Source organism: Mesoplodon mirus (genome assembly GCF_964341445.2).
Source record: "Mesoplodon mirus genome assembly, chromosome: 9".
Classification (NCBI taxonomy): Eukaryota; Metazoa; Chordata; class Mammalia; order Artiodactyla; family Ziphiidae; genus Mesoplodon; species Mesoplodon mirus.
The window spans coordinates 63,282,055-63,304,541 of record NC_138985.1 but is presented as its reverse complement, the minus strand read 5'-3'; the positions used below and the strand labels follow the sequence as shown (position 1 = coordinate 63,304,541).

Genomic DNA, 22,487 nt, shown 5'->3' with positions numbered 1-22,487 from the left:
CTTTTCATTGCATCTATGAAGTACAAAAGGAGGAAGGTGTAGGTGCACTTGATTATCCCCATAGGAACTCCTAAAAATTTAGGCATGTGGAGATTAAGTGACATTAGACACTTAATGGAGACAGTGGTGCAAGAAGGAGAAAAGCTACACTGTTGGTGGGAATGTAAATTGGTGCAGCTACTATGGAAAACAGTATGGAGGTTCCTCAAAAAATTAAAAATAGAGCTACCGTATGATCCAACAATCCTACTCCTGGGCATATATCTGGACAAAACTGTAATTTGAAAAGATATATGCACCCCTACGTTCATAACAGCACTATTCACAATAGCCAAGACATGGAAACAACCTAAATGTCTATTGGCAGATGAATGGATAAAGAAGATGAGGTGTATATATATATATATATATATATATATATATATACACACACACACACAATGAAATATTATTCAGCCATAAAAAAAGAAATAAATAATGCCATTTTCAACATGGATGGGCCTAGAGATTATCATACTAAGTGAAGTAAACCAGAGAAAGACAAATATTATATGATTATCACTTATATGTGGAATTTAAAATATAACACAAATGAACTTATCTACGAAACAGAAACAGACTCACAGACATAGAGAACAGACTTGTGGTTGCCAAGGGGGAGGGGGTTGGGGGAGGGATGGATTGGGAGTTTGGGATTAGCAGATGCAAACTCTTATGTATAGGATGGATAAACAACAAGGTCCTACTGTATAGCACAGGAACTATATTCAATACCCTGTAATAAACCATAATGGAAAAGAATATGAGAAATTCTTAATTCTTCAATTTTATATATATATAATTGAATCACTTTTCTGTACAGCAGAAATTAACACAACATTGTAAGTCAACTATACTTCAATAAAATGAATTTTTTAAAAAAGAGAAAGCAGGAGTATAACATTTGAACAGAGCCTCGACCCAAAGAAATCAGGTATGACCTAATGGAAACAAGACCAAGTATGCCTTTGGACTTTATATACTGATTGTTTTCTGCCTTTGTTTTCTCTTCTCTCCATATTCTCAAAAATCTGAAAGTGTACCTCTAACTGTCTTTAGAAGACAGAGTCATTTCTTGGGTAATTCTGAGTGGGGTCAACAGGTATCCCACACAGCAATTTGATCTTTGGACAGAGTAAGTGCTGTCTTCTTGAGGTCACTGCTACCTTTCTGATTTAAAAAAATTAAAAAAAAATTTTTCTCCACTAGTGTTAATAAATGAAACTAGTCATTTCTTTTGTTTCTAAGTCCAGGATAAATCTGTAGTTTGGAGGCAGTAAACTTAGAGACCAAGGATATTGTTAGGGATAGATAGACCTAAATTCAAATCCTGACTGTGCCAATCAATTTTCATGTGGCCTTGGACAATTTACTTATTTCTTCCATGGTTCATTTTTCTCATCTGTTAAATGAGAAAGACAGACATGTAGCTCAGAGCTTTGGGCATGGGAAATGCTCCATAAATATTAGTGTTGAAATCATTATTGAGATAAAGTGGAAATTTGTAAAGAATTTCTGGCTAGGTCTTTGGTGGCCTGTACTTCTTACTGCTAGTTTCTGATTCTGCTTGAGATACAGGAAGTATGTCAGGATCACCCACAGCACTTCTTCATGCTCTGCTTCATATGAAGACAATCTTCTATGCCCCTAGACTATACATTCTATGAGAAGTTACTCCAAGAGTAGACTCCCAGGGGAACTTGTACTGAGTTCCTAGCTCTTAGCATAATATATGTACCTCAAAAACAATAATTAAACAATTTCTCTTGTTGAACAGTAAAATTAAGTGAATGAATTAAGCTGTGTGTTAGGAAATTGGGTAGTTTCTCCTGTTCACCCAATGCTATGTGGGGAGAAGTCCAGTTTGGACAGGTCTAGGAGAGCAGATTATTCCCCCTGCTATGAAAAGATGCAGTGAATATAAACAGGAAAAATAAAAGTGTTCCATCTGCTTACCTGATGCTAAGGTCATCCTGTGTACTGAGGCTCATATTCACGTGCTGTCTTTGGAAGGTATATTAGAGCCACTTCTAAATCAGTTTTAAATTTCAAGTAATGAAATACCAGCAATTGACCTATGATAAAAATTTCAGTAACTTTGAAATATTTCAAACATATTAAAAATTCTATAAAATGTTGTAAAAGATACATGTGTAGATACATGTCAGCATTTTATTAAATTTGCTTCAAGTCATTTTTGGTTTTTACAGTCTGATAATTCTATATCAGAGTATCTTCTGTTTCATTTCTATTTTACTTTATTTGTTGGTTAATCTTGTTTGAGTTTTTTAAGATATATTTTGTTCAAAGAACGAGCTCTACTTCTGTTATTAATGCCTACTTTCTTTTACTTGAAAAAATTCTCCTTTGTTCTTTTCGTAACTCGTTGAGTTAAAATTTAACTTATTCATTATCAATCTTTCTTTTCTACCAGCATCTAGGGATGAAGAATTTATTCTTAAGTACCATTTTAGCAGCATCCTAAAGGTTCTGATACATACATTTTTTCACTGCCCATAAATATGTATATTCTGTAACTTATACTATGACTCATATGACTCATAAATTATTTGAAATTTTAGAAATAATTTTTAAACTGTTTAAAATTTTTGTATGTAACATTTAAAATTTTTCCAAACACATGAGTATATTTTGTTGTTGGCTTAATTTTTTTAATGGTAAATGCAGTGTAAAAGATATTAATTCCTTGAAAGTTGGCCTGATTATTTAAAAGAAATAAAAAGTTGGTAATCTTTGATTTTTTAAAAATAGATTGCAAATCATAGAACCAGAAAGAACTTTAGAGACCACCAAATTCAACTCCTCCTTCATTTTACAGGAAAATACCCCCAAAATGGCAAATGACAATCATGTGCTCATAGAAACATTGCTGAAAGAAAAGCACTTAATTTTTTCAGGTTTAGCATCACTTCTTGTCAGATACAACCCTTAAATACTACTTTGCATCCCTGAAGGAATCGTTTGAGAAGTTCGTCCTTAGTAAGCCAACCCTTTGTTTGTACCTTTAAATTAATCCTGGGCTAATGCAGAATCATCCACCGAGGAATAAGAATGACCATTGGATGCTAGTGTTGAGTTCTTGAGCACAGTGTTTAAGGTTCAAGTGTAACAGGAGAAAGAGATGCTGCAAGGCAGCCTTCTTTTGGCGGCTAGAAGTTTTCCCTGTTTATCCTTCCTTTTTCAAAAAAAGAGTGGATGGAAGGATGATAGAATGAAAGTGAAATTAAAGGAGAATAAGTTCTTGGTGGTAGTGGGAAAAAATGTCTTTTTCTTTACCTCAAATCCTCATATAGTTACATCTTCTAAAACAAAAAAGGAAGAGAAGAAAACAACAAAAATATTATTCGTTTCAGATGGAACAGAAATCTTTTTCTTCCTTTATTTTAGGGATGCCAAATATGCTTTCGTTTTCTGTAACTGTCTTCTACACAGTTATATTTTTTCCTATTGATATTCAAACACCAACTACAGAAGAAGGTTTTAGGTAATACGCATGTCTTATGCTAAAGCATTCATATAGAGCAATACATTTAAGCCTCTATTATTTGTTAAAAAGATACAGTAATGTAGTAATTTCCTGGAAAGAGTTATAATTTCATGAGTTTATAATTATACAGTCACTGTATGTGGTCCACATTGACTTTCCATTCTCAATTTAGAACTGCAACATAGAGAACCTGCTAAGTACCCTCTCTGCATTATAGTAATTTGTTGCTGAGGAGCGTTCTGTGGGAACCTAAAATGTTTTCGTAGTCTGATCAGACATTGTTATATTAATAGGTCTGTAAATGATTACCTGACAGCTGAAAAATAATTTTTCTTGCCTATTTTCTGGTTAAAAATAAGCAATTTTGGAAGCTCTGTTCGACTTAATAAAAGAACTGAAGATCAGGTTTACTGTATTATTTGTGTAAAATAATGATGAGTATTATTAAATTAAGCTATGGGAAACTAGAATGTCTGGCTAGAGGTAATTAAGATACGGGTTTTTTAGATGAGGGCTGCTGTAGTAGACACCTGCAGTTTATTTCACTGAGCCAAGTTTCTTAGAAGCAAAATCTCTGGATTAGGAATATAAAAATTCAATTGGTCACATTGAAAGAGATGAGAAATTGTACTATGTTGAATAGTGTCCCCTCAAAAGTCATGTCCCCTGGTACCTGTGAATGTGAACTTGTTTTGCAAACAGGGCCTTTTCAGGTGTGATCAAGTTAAGAGGAGGGCCCTAATCCAATGACTGGTGTCCTTATAAGAGGGAAGTGTAGACACAGAGATGCAGAGACAGACGCAGAGGAAGAATGCCATGTGAAGAAGGTGGCAGAGATTGGAGGATGCATCTCCAAGCCAAGGAACACTTAGAATTGTTGGCAACCACTGAAAGTTAGGAAGAAGCAAGGAAGGATTCTTGTCTAGAGGGAGCATGGCTCTGCCAACGCCTTGATTTCAGACTTCTCGTCTGCAGTACTGTGAGAGAATAAATTTCTGTTGTTTTAAGCCTCCCAGATTTTGGTAATCTGTTATGAGAGTACTAGGAAATGAATACAGAAGGCATTTTGATTATAACCGATGTAAACACAATTAGAGCATGTGCTGGAGGTGCCTGAGCCTACACACAAGAGGAGAGGGAGTAAGTCTTTAACTTTTAAAAATGGATTGCACCTCAAAAAGACTTTAACAGTTGTTCAGTTAGGATACTTGTGAGCTTTAACTCCTGGAAACCTATCATCATTTTTATGTTTTGTTTTCCACAGCTGACAATACCCATGGGAAATCAGTATAAGGAAAGATTCCTGCACAACAATAAAAATAGATTTTAAGTTCACTGCGTCTCTAGTGGGCTTTTTTTTTTTTTTTTAACTTGAGAGCTCATAAGAAATTTATGGTCCCTATTTTCTGTGGTGTTCACCATTTTCCAATAAGAAACTCTTTTGCTTATCACTTTTATTTATATCCAATGGCTGGCTTTCTAGTCCTGTCTCTTTTCTCCTTTCTTGTAGAAACTTTTGCTACAATAATATTCAAGAATATTTGCTGCAATAATATTCTTATATATCTTTCCTCTTCAATAGGAACCATGCATATTTTTAAATGAAATTATTTCCTTTTTTGTCAGCTAGATTTGTCTCCTTTTAGTTTTTAAAATGTTTTTTGGTTGATGACTATGCTGCAAGATCCTAGAGTATTAAAATAGTGCACAGATTTTGAAGGACCATTTAGCTTTTGATGTTGAAATGAGGTGAGAATTTTGATACTGCTTGAACACTTGTATCCTGGAATGGGATGGCAAACACAGATGTCCAAAGGTGTCAACTAGTGGTATAAATGAGAGATAGGCTAGCTGTAATAAGATGGACAATGTGTATCTTATTCTTATCTGCAGCTGATTTGTATCCTACAGCAAAATGCAAATGTGGGAATGGAGGCTCACTGTTAACAAATCTCCTAATCTTCAGGGGAAAATGGAAATCCAAGTTTCAACAACTGTGAGGGTCTAAGATTTTATCCTACTTGCAAGTTAACAAGTTAGCCTGTTGCAGTTTCATCTGTGCTGGCAGAAGACAGGAGATCGTGGGTCAAAGAAGTAGCCAGGATATCAGCATTTTCTTATGCTTGTGTCGTGAGCCTCGATCCCCAGAGGGTGACAGAGGAAAGGGCCAGGTGACACCTGCACACACAGCATGTTGTGTTACTAGAGAAATTCTGAATTTAAAAAACTTGAATCTTTTATCATAGGAAGTAAACATGCTTCTTTTTTGCTCTAGAGGGAGATAGCTCTATCTTCAAAGGCTTTTCACTCTGCAAACATCCTTGAAAGGACAGTCCAGAACAATTTCAGGCAATGAGGAGTCCTAGATTATTGTTATAGAAAAGTGTTATTGAGTAACCTTTCAGAAATTATCTCTATGGGTTATATTAAAAATTACATTTTAATAAGTCATTTAAATTAAGCTTGTTTACATAAGCATAGTTTAAAAAATTATTTTGAAACCTATAGTGCTAAGTTAGAGTCTAGGAAATATTCATTCATACTCTTGATCCTGGACTTGCATTTCATAGCCCAGTACACTAACAAAACAAATTTTAGATCAATATAGGGTTGCCAATCTTTTTATTTTACTGTATATGGAAACAGCCCCTTCAAAATACCTAAATTCTATTTACTATTGCTCCCAGTTCAAAAAGAATGACTATGACAACTAATGCAATATGGTAACCTGGACTGGATCCTGGAACAGAAAGAGGAAGTTAATGGAAACACTAGTGAAATCTAAATGTTCAGAGCCTAGTAATCGGTAACATTCTGATATCAGTCTTTTAGTTTTGACAAATGTACTCAGTTGATGTAAGATGTTAACAATGGGAGAAACTGAGTGATAGATATACTAGAACTCTCTGTACCATCTTTGCAACTTTTCTGTGAATCTACAATTATTTCAAAATAAAAAGGCCTATTAAAAATTAAAAATGGATAATTTTAAAAGAGAAGGCAAGAATAAATCTCAAACCAAAGGACAGTTATATGAAAATTAATTGCATTTAGCTTTATGAAAAACTGAATTGCCCTTACTTTTCTTATTTTGGCATGAACTGGTAAAGATTTTGACATGCATAGTGTAGATACATGGATTATCGACCATGTGATAGCTTTATTTAATTTAATTTACTGTAAAATAAGATGAGATTGCTTTTCTCTCTATTTTCCTTGGAGAGCCTGTAGAATCAGATAACCTTACATTCTGTAACTGAACAAATGTTTAAAATATGTCCCTTTTATGAATCCCATCTGATTCTATATAATACCAGATTATACATTTTAATCAGGGTAGGTTGCTGGATCCTCTCCAAAATAAGATTTAGCTTTTCTAGGAATTTCCTTGATGCAGATGACCCTAGGGAGACTCGGAATATTCTTGACTTTAAAATGTCATTTCTCACTATTGGGAGGGAGAGGCATGTCATGTCAATGCCAATCAGGAGGAAATTGGGAAGAGGCTATTGTAGACAAATGCCTGGCAGAACAGATTCCAGCCATGCAGCCACAAACAGAAGTCTGGCCAGTGCACGTGCCTGGGAGAAATTTAGGGTGCAGTAGAGTTCAGGGACAGGTCTTCAGTTCCTGCAAAGGGGAAATTGCCTAGAGCATAGCTTCTCAACCTAAGGCAGCATGTTGGAATCATCTGGGCAGTTTAAAATAATGTTCAGGTTCCATCCCTAGAGGTCCTGATATAAATGGCACGGAATAAGCCTTGATCTTTTTTAAAAAAAACTTCCCTCATGACAGTAATGTGACACTAATGTGCACCCAGGGTGGCGAACTTCTAGAGTGAGCAAGGGTCTCACTTATGGAGGAGGATGACTGGCATGAACCCCGATCTGCAGGGCAGAAGCCAGTCCTGGGACTGGTGCCCACAGAGGGGTAGAGAACTATGACTCAGGGACCAGAGCAGGAACACAAGGGTTACAGGCTGCTGTTTGGGTCTGGAAGTGTCTGCAGTAACCCTGTCCCTTTTGGGGTGACCAAAATCACACTGACTTGCCTGTGACTTTCATGGATGGAGTACTGAATGACCTGCATCCTGGGAGACCCCTTAGTTCCAAGCTAATGGGATGTTGATTGCTCTAGTCCCTTGAGTCCTGGCCAAAGCATCCTGTATGGTACCCTCTTACCAGCACCTACAAAGAATAGCTCTGCTCTTCCTGGCTCTGTACATGGTAAAATCCTCACATAATCTTTTTAAAATATTTTTATTTATTTATTTGGTTGCACCAGGTCTTAGTTGCGGCAGGTGGGCTTCTTAGTTGTGGCACGCAAACTCTTAGTTGTGGCATGCATATGAGATCTAGTTCCCTGACCAGGGATTGAACCTGGGCCCCCTGCACTGGGAGTGCAGAGTCTTATCCACTGTGCCACCAGGGAAGTCCCTCAAGTATTCTTATTTCACCTTTTACCCTCAATTCTGTTTCTGATAAAACCAGCTGGCTTTGGGGAAAAAGAGAAGAAGTGGAGAAGAGCTATGGCTGTTTATATCTTTTATGCTTCAGTTAGACTCTGCTCAGGAACTAGTGTAGGGTTTCAGGGAACTCAGCAAATGAGGAGCTTTAAAATGCAGAGGCAGATGTAGCGAAAAGCAGTTGTTCTTAAATTTTGAGTGCCTGGAAGTCACTGGAGAGCTTCCAGAGCCTCTCATTGAATGTGTCTGGGGAGAAGCTTAAGAATTTACATTTCTAATAAGCTGATGCTTTGGGGCTGGACACCACTCTTTGAGAACCACCAACATAAAGAGACTTGACTATGCATCAGGCATACCTGGGTGTGAAGGCTCACTTTAAATCGACATTTCTCACTTGTGAAATGGAAAAATTAATATTCACTTCATCAGTCGTCATGAAATAGTACATTCATCACCAAGCAGAATGCCCAGGATATGACATACACTTTCATTCTCTGAAAGATCTCAGTCTTTCTGGTATCCTCTACCTGGGGATGGTTTGGTATTGGGTTGAATATTTTTAGGTTAATAATTCCAAATATGATCATCAAAATCAGCTGGGGAACTTTCTGCAACCCTAAAACGCCTAGAGCCCTCTCTCCTTGGAGATTTTGATCCAGTAGGTCTGAGGGAATGCCTGGGAACCCGTGGGTGATTCTGGGAGTCATGGTGATTCTGATAGTTTTGAGAACCCCTGCTGTTAAGCAATATTTCTTTAGGGCAGGGATTCTCAGACACTGCAGCTTCATTGAATCATCTGGAGCACTTAAAAAGATGCTGAGGCCTGCGTCCTGTCTCCAGAGAGTATGATTTAATTGGGTTGGAGTACAGCCTGAGCACTGGGATTTTGAAAGCTCCCAAAGGTGTTTCTGATATGCAGCCAAGGTTGAGGACCACTGCTCTAGTGTATCCTTAGAGTAAGAAAAACATGGGATATTTGTTAAAATGCAGATTCTTGGGTCTAACCTCAGAGCTGCCTAAACAGACTCTCTGGGCAAGAGACACAGTAATCTGCATTATTAATTAGCTAATGCCCTGAATTTAACAGTTTGTTAGTCTTAACAAATAAAATGAGAATCATAGCTAGAGGGACATACAGAATCCCTCACTGAGTAAATATTGCCTGACTGCACCTAATTATATAGCAGTTTACAGTGGACTTGACTTTGTATCTCATGGATTCCACTGCATTCTTTTGTGAGGCAGTGTGGGTTGTTATTTTCCCCATTTGATTGATGAGGAAGCTGAGGTTCTGGGAGGCTCTCCCGCTAACAGCACACTTGGGGATGTAAATCAGGCACCTGTGATTCCCTGAATGGAGACCATAGTTTAGTGGGGGCATGGGACAGAAAGAAGAATGCAGGTAGAAGGAGATAAAATATGAAAATTCAGAGAAAGAATGGTTAGCAAGGTTAATTTTATAAGGAGGAGGGAATCTGAGAAGGCTTTTTGGAAGAGGTGGCCCTTGGAGAAGATAAAGTTGTAGTTTCCTTTGAGAGTCTGGATGAAGAGCAAATGACCGTGGCTTTGCAGCTGTGCTCTAATTAGTTTCTTTTATTGGGTTTTCATAGTTTTATAACCCCGGCTGTGTAACTTCCTTTGCATTATCATCTCATCATATTTGTAATAAATTCTGCTTTTCTTTTGAGTTCTGGATGCTTAATAAAAATGTGGTTTGTGTTTGAATTTTTCAAATAAATGATTATTTCGATTTCCCTAGAATTAAATTTCAGTAAGCTTTTTTCCACAGGGAAGATAAACCAATATGACATGTGAATTATCATATAGTTCATTTTTATAGAGGTTGGGTAATTTTTTTAGCTACAACTATCTACTTAGCTAAAAATAAACATCTGTACTGTTATGACTGTGTTATTAAATCAAAGAGTATGAAGGAAGTTTCAAGGACAATGGATTTATTTCTGGAACAAGAGACAGTAAGGAATAAAGCCATGACTGGCAGTTGGATAAAGAGCTAAACTCTGTTGGGATGTGCTGGCTTTTTTATTTTCCTACAACGTCTGTCTTAGGTTATTTTTTATAATACCTACTTCCATAAAGCATCTCGTTCCTTAAGAAAGTCATGTGAAGATATGGAGAATCTTTATTATTGATAAGATTTGAGAAAGTTGGTTTAAGTGGTAGTCTTTATTAAAATATATAATTTTTAATAAAAATGCATTTTATTATTTTAAAATGCCATGCATCTTTTAAAACAGATATGTGTAAAGAAATACAATTATATTTGTCTTTTAAACTATCCACTAAAATTTTAAATGCACATATTCTTTGACCTACACATCTGGTAATCTATCCTACATATATACTGACAGAAGTGCACAGAAATATATGAAAGAATGTTTGTTGCAATAACCTAAATGTCCATTTGTACAGGATTGTTTAAATGAATTGTGGTTCACCCCTGTGGTAGAATATTCTGCCACAGTTGAAAGAATAAGGTTGATGTTAAGGTTACCTTAAGGAAAAAAATCAAGTGGCAGAACAGTATGGGTAGTGTAAACTCATTTATGCACTGAAAAGGATATATGTATATTTATGTATATACACATTTCCTTAAATATGCATAGACAACTCCTGATGTGGTACACAAAATCTGTCAAAAATGCTTACCTTTTAGGAAGCAACTGCAGCCTGGACAATGTGTAGGAAGGGGATATTTTTACTCTTTACCATGTACCACCTGAATTCTTAGGATTTTTGCCATAAGTATTTATTATTTTAAAAATAATGTGTGAAAATACTTATTTAAAAGCAAAAATCTATTAAATTTATTTTGTCTATTTATTTTAATAATTTAACTATAGATTTATATAAATTAAAGAAGCCCTTTAACATTAAGGCCTCTATTCTGGACTAAGAAATATTTCCAGGCATGTCAAAGGAAAAAAACAATCTACTTTAGCTCTAAGTTGAAATAATTGCTGATTTATGGCGAATAATTCCTGAAAAAAAAGTTACAACACAAAAATTAATTTTCACCATTATTTAGAAGAATTACATATAATGCCAGCTGAGACCCTCAAGATTTGAATTACAATAGTCTAAATTGAGGAGATTTCCCCGCCCCTGGTGTTTATGCTTCTCTTCAAGTGTCATGGAAACATTTGATAATGATTCAACCATATTGAGCTCTTCACTTCATTTTCAGTGTTAGGCTTTTGTGCAGATGGATCATGATCATATGCTATTTTTTGGATTGACTCCTATTTTTCAGAATCAGAAATTAGTGAAAGATTGTTTTCTATTATCAGATCATCTATTTAACCCCTATATAACGGATTGTTTCAAAAGATGAATTCTTTGTCTTTTTTTATGATTTAACATAACATGCTTCCAAAGTTGGTATTTTAAAGAAAACTTCAGTAATTTATAAAACATGTCTTATATGCCTTTACCTCTGATGTATTTTCCCCACATACAATGACTTGTCAGCTTCCATTGTTCCCTAACCTGATACCGTAATTCTTGTGATTATCTTCCTGGTTTCTGCTTCTCTTTGTTTCTACTATCTTTCTACCTACTCTTCACTGTGAGTTTTAGACCTCTGAGAGGGATCTGATTGGGTTATTTAGTCTGTGTCCAACTTAAAGAAATGCTGCTCTGTCTTTCCAGGTCACCCCATTGACTGTTGGCTTTTTGTGTCTGGCCAAACAAATGCTAGAGTTTTGATTGGTCCAATCAAATGTGTCCAGGAAATCAAGGTCATTTGAAACATAGTAACCTCTCGTCCACTAATCTTTTGGATAGTTCACCAATCCAACAGCCCAACAGAGGGAATTTTAAGTTCTGTTAAATTTACCCCCCAGCTTTACTCCAAAAATTAAAAACAAACAAACAAACAAAAACAGCCTAGGGGAAGCTTGCATTGCATAACTCACAGGTTCTAGGTCTGCCGGAGTCCAGCTCCAGTGAGTCCAGGGATACCCGAGGGATGGATAGCGTCGGCGAAGGAAATAATTCTATTACACTTCTTAAAGTATCAGCATTGCATGTTTCTCTTTCTCATTCTTCTTTATTGTTTTCAATCACAGGTTTATATATTGTAGTTGATTACATTACCAGGTACGTGGCCAAACAATCTTAGCACAATCAAACCTCAAAATATTCTATAAAGATTTTTAAAAAAAATATCCCCTAGTTTCTAGATGTCCTATTAAAATATTTCCCCAAGTTCCCATTAATCACAGGTTATTTCTTAGTAACCAAGCCAGGCCGTTATATGATTATTTTAATTGTAAAAGTTGGAGCTACTTGTTCCTATTTCTCTTCTTGCATGGGCAACCTTTTACAATGGTTCCATGAAAATATTTACAATATACCCTGCATGCTCTTTCTCGTTGTTTCCTTCAACTGAGACAGTGTTTTCTCCCTATCCTAGCAACCAATTCTGCTCTAGTCATTTGCTTTTCTATAATTAATCTTCCTTTATAATAGAACCATAAATTTCCTATGTCATCAGGAACTCCGGCCCATGGCCGTAACTCCATACTAGAGGGTGCTTTTCATAAAAACATCCCCTTAGTTCCAGGCTCTTAATTCTTTACCTATTTCCCCAGGGCTTTAGTGGGTACTTCCCATTCTGTGGTAGTTTCAGGAGGGGGAGTCCTAGAGGAATTTTTCTTTCACGTGGAGCAACATCCCCCCAAAATTGCCCCTGTATGTAAATTTATTATCATAAAACATAACAACGGAGCTGTAGTCCACCTTCCTGGCATGGCGCTGCCTTGCAGTTTCGCCTTCCATTGCTTCATGACTTTGTCATGGTGCAATGGCTCCAGAATGGCTTCCGACGTAGGTCCAACTCATAAGTAATGTAGGGGGAAGGACACAGGCCTCGCATTCACACACAAACTTTGCACCCCTACTTGGCCACTTCCCAGGTGGACAGCCTTGACTCTCAGAGATTGTGACCTCCTATGTGAAATAGAGATGACAATATTTCTTTGTAGAAGCAATGTGAGGATTTAAGGAGATTGTGTGTGTAAACTGAGTAGGACAATAAGCGACACACAGTAATCATAATGGTAGCAAACATTTATTGAGTGTGTACCAAGTGCCATGCATTATTCTAAAGTAAGTGAAGGAGGTAATAGCTCACGCTGTTAACATCCAAACCAACCCTACCCCGGAAGTCAGGGACTGGCTTTGTTTCTCCCCTTAAGTCTATGGCCTTCTGGGTTCCACTGCCTGTCAGAATTACACGTGAAGTACCTCCCTATCTTATCCTCCATCCGATCCAACCCCAGTCCCCAGTTCATGATTCTCAGTGACTCCCTTGGGAATTTGGAGGTGTCAGAGTGTCAGGGCTTGTGCTGCGAGCCATTTTGCCTGCTCTCTGCTCCCTCAGCAAAGCTGAGCTTCACCCTGTCCTGTGGGATTATCTCATGAGGAGCAGCAGGCTCCTTGGAGCTCCTTGGAGCTCCTTGGAGCCTTCCTTGGAATTACAGTGAAGAAAATGTCTTCAACCTTGTTCCATCATTATGTCTTCCTGTTCTCTCCCCTGCCCTTGTCAAGCACTGAGTATTTTAAGTGGGGTTAGTCCTTAAGCCAGACTATGAAGTAGGTAACATTTGCCCCTTTAAACCACCCATTCCTTCAGTCCTTCCTACATTGCTCTTTCACATATCAGTGAGTCAGTTGAATTAAAAGCTTTCAGCTTCTGAGGAAATGGGAGGTTAGTGGGGGAATGGGAAAGGTCATTTAGACCAGTGCTTCTCAAACTTAAATGTGCATATGAATCACCTAGGTACCTTGTTAAAATGCTGATTCTGATCCAGTAGGTCGGGGGCGGGCCCTGGGATTCTGCATTTCTGATGTGCTTCTGGTGATGCCAGTGCTGCTGTTTTCTAGACCACAGTCTGAGTAGCAAGCATCTAAAGACTGGGGTACCACCTTGAGATGCCAGAGGCTCTACCCTGTTACCTTTTCCAGGAACATTTAATCCAAAGAAATGAGTCTCTTAGTGGAATTTCATTAATTTGGCTCACTTCTAGAAGAAATTTCTCAATTTCAAACACTACCCTAGACTGCTTACCAGTAAAGCCATTCCTGGCTGGAGAAAAGACTAGTGTAAACTTGTCAAGTTTTGATAACTGTAAAAATAGGCATTTTTCTCCATCAATTTAATTTAGTGACTCTCAGATGATTTATATTCATTTTACTTCACTTTATGGGAAAGCACATCATTTTGCTGCTACTCAAGGTTGAGTTTTTCAGGACTGGTGAAATCGCTGATTGAACTTTTCCTGGTGCTGGGGACCACATATGTATTTCAGAGTCTGTTTCTTTGTTCTGTCTGTCATCACCTACATAAAAGGAAAGTTAAGTCAACTTTTATTTCCCTGTCTTTTGATTTGGAGTCAGCTCGCTGGGAGTGTTTATGAATAATTCTGTTAGAGATGGTTTGATAATACTAGCCTGGATAGCGAAACATTGTACAGAGCTTTGCACGTGGAGGTGCAGTGTGGGCAGAAACCTGTGAAACGCTGTGGCAGATTCTCTTTGTGATGGCAAAGGCTTATGTTCTCTATTTCTGCTTTCAGGGAGGAGAACACTGTTACTACCAGGGCCACATCCGAGGAAACCCTGCCTCATTTGTGGCATTGTCAACATGCCATGGACTTCAGTAAGTGTCCCCAAATTTTTTGTATCATCCATTTTTTTTCACTTATTTTCTTTATTTTTAATGCGCCGTGGTCAAAATCTCTATTTTATATCAAGAACTAATTTTAAATCAATGGTGGATCAAATCTTTTTCTCCTTTGTGGTTTATAAACCAAGCAGATTGTTAAATTAGAGATGCAGAAACCAGGGGCTCTATGATTATAATATGCATCCTTAGTGATGTTTGAAACATTTTTCTAGTTTCATCCAGATGGAGACAGGAGTGGTTTGAGTAAATTTGTTCTCTGTTTCCGTGGGTGTTTAGCCCCTTGGTACCCGTTCTACCCCTCATACTCCTTGATGTTCATTTTTACATTTGTATGGAATAATAGAGATTTCAGGAGGTGGAAACTCCTGACTCCTTGCACAAAGACAAGGGCTGCAGGTGACCTCAAGAGCTCATGTGTTTTAGCCCTTTATTCAGCCAGAATCCCACCTAACTCACAGCAAACTCATGGGAGGGTCCATTTGTTTTCAGAAATCTCTATGGAACGTAGTTCATCCTTCCTCAGGGCCTTGCTTCCTTTTACATAACCTTCACTATCAAAGTAGGTTTGCTGATGTTTACTGTGGAAATAGATCAGCTTCCTCCATCCTGTCGATGATGGTGGTACCCAGGTGGCTGTCTGTCTCTTACTTGTCTTGTGACCCCTTATAAAGATACTGTGTCAGCCCTCAGCATTCTACTTAGACTAAATCATCCAAGCTCCTTGTTACTTTTTGGGGCCCAGAACCAGCTAGCACTTTAGTTCTGTGAAATTTTTGTTTGGAAGCTTTAAAATACTTCCTGTCTATTACCAAGTTAGAGATGTGGATTTTTCATCTAACAAACAGTTATTGAGCATCTGGTGTGTGCCAGCCACTTGGAATATTAAGGGGATTAGAACGTGAGCCCTGCCCGCAAGAGCTCCCAGTCTAGTGGGGAAGCTAAGTCTAGCCCAGCTTCGTGCTATGGAATGTGGTACATGTATTTGTTTTCTTTGAGAGAGAAAAAACCTGAGAAAAACGCAAGCTGAGAGTGGGCACTGAATGAGGTCATCCCTGAGGACTACAGAGAGATGTCACCTGAAGAAGGTGGAGTGGGCCCTGGAACAGGCTTTGATAGAATCTTCCAGGAGGAGCGGTTCGACTGACAGGTCCAAAGAAAGTGAGGAAAGAGACCTAATGGGAAAGGCTGGGAAATCTAGCCAGTCTGCCTAAGTGGTGCCTCTGGTCAGGTTCTGGCGGTACGTGAGAGGCAGGAAGGAGAGAGCACAGGGATCTGATAAATAGCCAGAGAAAGGAGGTCACATGCCTGAGAGCAGGATAGACCTCCATTTGCTTATTGTTTTTTTCTAAAGGACCATTTTACTAAGTTTAAATAAATTCTTTGAATAAGGAGACATTTTTACAAACATGGAATCCGTTCCTAATATCTGAGAGCCTCGGCATTCTTAATCTGGAAAAAGAAACGTCGATATCCCCTTCAAGAGTAAAATTGTCATCTCTGATCTCAAGATGAGCACAGCTGTCAGCCAGGAATAGTACACTGGGCCTGCCGACTTTTGTGACAGCAAATGTCTGTTCTAGGCTTTTTCCTTCCTCTCTCTTCCTCTTAAAATCTCAGTCCAAAGTCACAGTGTAAGTGTCTTGCCCCAGTACATGTTCCAATTCCTCCCTGCCCCTCCCCTCCCCCACCCCCCAGTTTTCCAAATGGACACAATATTGTGAGAATAAGAGAGAAGGTATTACTGCCTTCTAAGGACCCTAACAGACCTGAGACCCTCAGACCAACACCTACTAATCCTACACAGTTCTAAGGACGGAAAGGGAACTTTAAGGACGTTTTAGTGACTAGCTGAGGAGTTGAACTCAGAGCCTGCTTCTGTTGTTTTAACTAAGTAAAATTTATTTCTCCCTTTAGAAACTTTTTCATTTAAGACTAAACAAGAAGAAACAAACAGAAAACCCACCGTGTGTAGGGACACTGTCAGGACTGTGTACAAGTGTATTTTGGTGTTCTTAGACTTTTATGAGCATGTTGAATAAATTCACTCTTGTTCCTTTTTGTTATTTATTAATTATTACTTTTCATCTTGATTTTACCTTCTGAACAAACATTGCTGACAGAAATATTTGGGGGAGCTATTTCTAAATATTAAATAATTTATGTTGTCTCAATTGCAGTGATTTAGGTATGAGATATATTATTTCATCCATGACTCATCTTCAATAAATGACCAAGTACATGTTGAGATTTTTCATTTTTCTTGATTTACTGAATTCCATTAAAGAACATAAAGGGTAAAATAATCAAACTCATATCTTTTCCATAAAGAACCTGCAGGAGCACATTTTTTTTCATATTCGAAGGACTGATGGGCAATATTTTGGTCCTGGTATGTCTGATGTTTTGACAAAATCCTGTAACTGGGAACATTAAAGAATGGAATCAAATGTAAGTTTATTGCCCTCTTGTGGCAATTTGTAAGAATGACTGTTTCCTTTCAAAATCTTGTTTTGTTGCAGCCTTTTAAAATTTTAGCTCAATCAATTGGCTGGTAATGACTTGGTCCTAGCTATAGGATTTTATCAATTATAAACTCTGTGATGGACTCAGTATACTATTTGGAATTTATATAAATGTAACAGAAAGCTTTCAATCCTCAAAGTAAATGAAACACACATGCTTTTTAATTGTTAAAGAATCAAAAATGGCATATTTTCATTTAGGGAACCAGGACTTCCCTGGTGGTCCAGTGGTTAAGACTCCACATTTCCAGTGCAGGGGGCATGGGTTCAATCCCTAGTCCGGGAAGTTCCACATGCCCTGGGGCCAAAAAAATAATAATAATTCATTTAGGGAACCAGAATCTTCATGGATGGTGTCAGAATCTGCTTTGTTTATACCATGTATCATGATGTTTAAATCCAATAAAAAATAACTGATTTTTGCATTGGATACTAACCTAATTCAAGAGGAAATAGCACCCAATACTATTTAAACAAAACAACCTGCTTGCTACTTAATCAGTGTAGCCATGTGAACTTTGGCAAAGGGTGATGGTTTTGTACATTTTTCTGGTTGGGTCTGGCCTGTTATCAGCAGAATGTTCACTGCCATATTTGGTCTACTGTTCTGAAAAATGCTCCCCTCACTGATTCCTTAGGCATATATTGTCAGTAATATCTTACAAACTGCATCTGTTTATCTTTAAATTTCAAATGCAGCGTCATCCAAATTCAGAAAGTGCACTTTGGGTTGACGTTACAGATGTGAAAGGGGCAGTTCTAACGTTATATGAAAGTAGAGGACATGTGGAAGATGTTACTGCAGGAGTGAATGAATTTGGATAGACATAGAGCTGGAGGCCATTATAATTATAGCTCAGGAAACCAGCCGATTTCACTAAGCGATCAATGAAAGAAACGTACTATTCTATGGTTAGCAGCTTGGGTATGATGCAGTCATTTCCACCTAACACTGAAATGTGACTGCAGAAGATCACAGCTTCACACCCCTCAGACACCTGAGTGGTAACACAAGTTCCTTCAGTATCAGGAGGGACCTGATCTTAGTAGAAAAACCACATTCCTCTAAAAGGGGTGGCTATCAGATCTCTCTGAGTGGGAGTTGAGGCCATGTGTAGCTTAAGATGCCCTCCAGAGGATTTCTCAATTGGCTGATAGTCATCTCTAGCCAATGAGGTCCAAAATTGAACTTCAGATTTGCACCCTGTTCCCTGCATCCTGCTGTCTTGTGCCCTCCCTATTCTGCTCTTCCTGCAGCTTTTTTCATCTTATTAAATGTATATGATGTGTGTGTATGTATGTGTGTGTGTGAGATACGTGGAGTGGGGTGTGTGTGTTGTGTGGTGTGTGTGTGAGTGTCTGTGGTATGTGGTGTGTATATGTGTGGGGTTGTGGTGTGTAATGTACGGTATAATGGTGTGTGTGTGGTTGGTATGTGGGTGGTGTGTGTGTGTGTATGATGTGTGGTGTGTGTGTAGTATGGGTGGTGTGTGTGGTGTGTGTGTGTGTGTGGTATGGGTGGTGTGTGTGAGTGTGTATGATCTGTGGTGTGTGTGGTGTGTGTGAGTGTGTATGATGTGTGCTGTAGGTGGTATGTATGTGTGTGGGTTGTGCTATGTGGTGTGCACCCCGTGTGATGGGTGGAACTGGGAAGTGGGCATTGAGAAGTAAACTGGCCCTCCGGCTGCTGCTGACTTTAAAATGATCTTGTTCTGAGGCAAGAGTCAATTGCCAGGCCTAACTGTTTTCTTGTCCTTGGCAGTGGGATGTTCTATGATGGGAACCACACCTATCTCATCGAGCCAGAAGGAAATGACACCTCCCAAGTAAGTGCTCCTTCTGTTTGCTGTGGCAAATGTAAATGTTGATGCTGGGAGCTTTTTTCCCCTCTTTTTTCTCTCTATTTTGCTTTATTTTCATATTTTAGGGTCAGGAATATATGTATACATATATATGTGCAATATGTACACATATACATTTAAATTAAATAGTGAATAAGGCAAAATCACAGTGATCTTTTAAAAAAAAATCTGCCTGTTACTCTTCCATTCAGTTGGAAATACTTTCCTTCTGAGGTGTTCTGAAGCCTTCATTTCTATCTCCACCATAATGTGCTGTGGTCTGTCTTAGTCTGCTCAGGCTATCATTATAAAATACTGGGTGGCTTAAACAACAGAAATTTATTTTCGCACAGTTCTGGGGATTGGAAGTCTAAGATCAAGGTGCCAGCAGGGTCAGTGTCCATTGAGGGCTCTCTCCCTGGGGTGCAGATAGCCACCTTCTCACTGTGTCCTCACATGACAGAGAGAGAGTGTGAGGTCTGGTGTCTTTTCCTCTTCTTATAAGGGCACAAGCCTTATCAGATTAGGACCTCACGCTCGTGACCTCTGTTAACCTTTATCACATCCTCACAGGCCCTGTCTCCCAATATAATCACATTAGGAGTTTAGGGCTTAAACATGAATTTTGGGAGACACATTGTCAGTTCATAACAGATCGAATCCATAGATAATGTGATTTTCCAACCTTTTTCTTTTCTAGATTCCAGATTTTTCTCTATTGCCCATTTTCTTTAAGGCCCCGTGGTGATGAAGTTTAGAGAAATCTGGGTTTTCTCAATTCTCTCTCTCACTTTAGTTGAAACATTCATTTTTCACAAATTAGAAAAGGGGTACTATTACTGACTATAGAGAAATATAATGCACTTCCATCCTAGCTCTGTACACACAGATATTCTTCCATGTATCATGCAACACTGATCAAACACTGAGAGAGGCAAATAATTTCAAGGAACACACATTGTTTTGCCACTCATAAACAATCTTGTGTGGGAAACTATCTGTTTTGTGTGTTATTTTCTGGGTACCCAGTGAGAGCTGTCCTGTCACTTTGCTTGACAGTGTGATTTTTTTTTTTAATACATTTATTTATTTATTTTTGGCTGTGTTGGGTCTTCGTTGCTGTGTGTGGGCTTTCTCTAGTTGCAGTGAGCAGGGGCTACTCTTCGTTGCGGTGCGCGGGTTTCTCATTGTGGTGGCTTCTCTTGTTGCAGAGCACGGGCTCTAGGCGCACGGGCTTCAGTAGTTGTAGCTTGCGGGCTCTAGAGTGCAGGCTTAATAGTTGTGGTGCATGGGCTTAGTTGCTCCGTGGCATATGGGATCTTCCTGGACCAGGGCTCGAACCTGTGTCCCCTGCATTGGCAGGCGGTATTCCTAACCAGTGCGCCACCAGGGAAGCCCGACAGTGTGATTTTTAAAAAAAGTAATATCATGAAACTTGACTATTTATGACATTCTTTTTTTGGTAATTGAAGGAAGCCAGATGAAGTTATTTGAATGTTCATTAAGTTTTCTTAGATGAAACATGGCTTTTTATCTGTTGGTTTTTCGCAGAAGTTTATGTGGCACTTGAATGTTGAGGCACGGTCTGCTTTGGGCTTTCTGCTTGTTCTAGTCATCCTGCTCCCCAGTACAGGAAGACTGTTAGCTCTGCAGTGTGCCTAACAAAGCTATCAGGCTCTAAAAGGGGGCAGGGCTCCGTGGAAAGGAACCAGTTGTAAAAAACATTAGCCCATTTTCCCAGACGTCTTGCTTCTCCTTGGGGGAATAGGTCCATTTATTTCTTTTTGATTACGGCAGGCTTTGGCTTCTCTGTGAAGGCGTTTTGCTTTTAATGGGCTGTCACTCTGGTGCTGGGAGAATACAGGAGTGAGCTGGAGGGGTTGTGCAATGGCTCTTGGCCTTTCCAAACCCAAGAGAATGCGTAGTCAAGCGACGGTTCTTTTAAGGTCTAAGATCCTCCAGCTATGATTGCCTGAGCCTGGAGATATCTGGTTGTCCATGCCTCATCTCTCTTGTTTGTGTTGTTTCAGGAGGATTTCCGTTTTCATTCGGTTTACAAATCCAGACTGTTTGAATTTCCCTTGGATGATCTTCCATCTGGTATGATCTTCTTATAGTGATTTTTAAAAAAAAGACAACTTTAGTAATTCATTTTAATGCTTTAGAGCTAATTATATGTGGAATATCATCAGCCTGTGACTGCTCATAACAGTTTTAGAAAGTCAAGTAACATCAAGAGAGAGAATAAAATGCAAACCTACCTCACATTTATAGTGGATGAGTTTGGAAAGATATAGCTTGAACATGATGAAGGAAAACTTTTTAAAATTATAAGACTCAAAGTAAGGTATTACAGGAGAAATAATGTTAAAGCAAAAATTGGTCTGCATACATAGAATATATGAAATTCATTCTTGGTGAAATACTGAGTTTGTAAACATAGAGATGAACCCTTAATTATTTTCCCATTTGTTGTTTCCTCATCTTTTTTTGCCCCAGCATTTTAAGAAAGAACTATTGTAGATTAACATTTATTATTATGATGCGCTATTTGTGAAATTGGTCTTCCTTCACATGTGTGTTTATGGGTCCATCTATTTATAGTTTTGATTCGAGAGTTGCATCCATGTCTTCTCTTGGCAAGAAAGGCAGAGTACTCAGGCTTTGGCCTCATTAGTGGAGCAATGATTATGCAGAGTGCATTTATCTTTGGCTATGCTAGACTCATTCATGTTCTCCTTCTAAAGATAGGGCACACTTTGAATATCTGATGTGGAGATGCTTCCTCCCCATTTAGTGAGCCCTGACTATGGCCATAGTACATTCTAATTTTTAAACTCTTTTTAGTCTTTGCAACAGCTCTGTGAGGTCAATATTATCATTCCCATTTTATAGATGAAGAAACAGAAGCTCAGCTAGTTTGTTTTTCCTAGGGTCCCACAGCTAGTAAGGGGCTGAATGGGGGTTTGGATTATGGCGCTATGAGAATGTACCCTGGGAGAGAAGCACAAGGGCAAATGGAAAAATTACTAGACTAAAGCAAACCCTAAACTACTACTTAGGAAAATGACTTAAAGGCTGCATTGTCTTCTCGTTGGAAAATGAAATAAGGGTTTTCTAATGTTCTTCCTCTTTGAAACAAATTTGTAACTCCTTGACCTTCTGCGGTTACCCTGAGGAGAAACAGAACTCACCCTTTTCTCCTGCTGCCAAAGAAATAGAAGATCCTATTTTATAGAATTCACTGTTTGGAAAAATCTGCAAATGAGCATATAGCTAGCTGCTTTTACTTTACATGGACACTTTAGACTGTTCCTTCATTATCTTATGAAATTTTTTATAATCCCTATTATGGGAAGAGAATAAATCATGGTTAGCTGCCTGAGAACAAATTTACAAT

At 38.4% G+C, this 22,487-nt stretch overlaps 1 protein-coding gene across 12 annotated transcripts in view; it reads left to right on the top strand.

Annotated features, from left to right (window-relative positions):
• The window catches only part of ADAM22 (ADAM metallopeptidase domain 22), a 244,763-nt gene that overhangs the window by 138,544 nt on the left and 83,732 nt on the right, over positions 1 to 22,487 (top strand). For all 12 annotated transcript variants that reach the window (XM_082631935.1, XM_082631936.1, XM_082631931.1 and 9 more), the window contains exons 5-7: positions 14,615 to 14,697; positions 19,009 to 19,072; positions 21,118 to 21,187. In XM_082631935.1, coding sequence (XP_082488061.1) covers positions 14,615 to 14,697; positions 19,009 to 19,072; positions 21,118 to 21,187 — 217 coding nt within the window. The remainder of the gene's footprint in view (positions 1 to 14,614; positions 14,698 to 19,008; positions 19,073 to 21,117; positions 21,188 to 22,487) is intronic.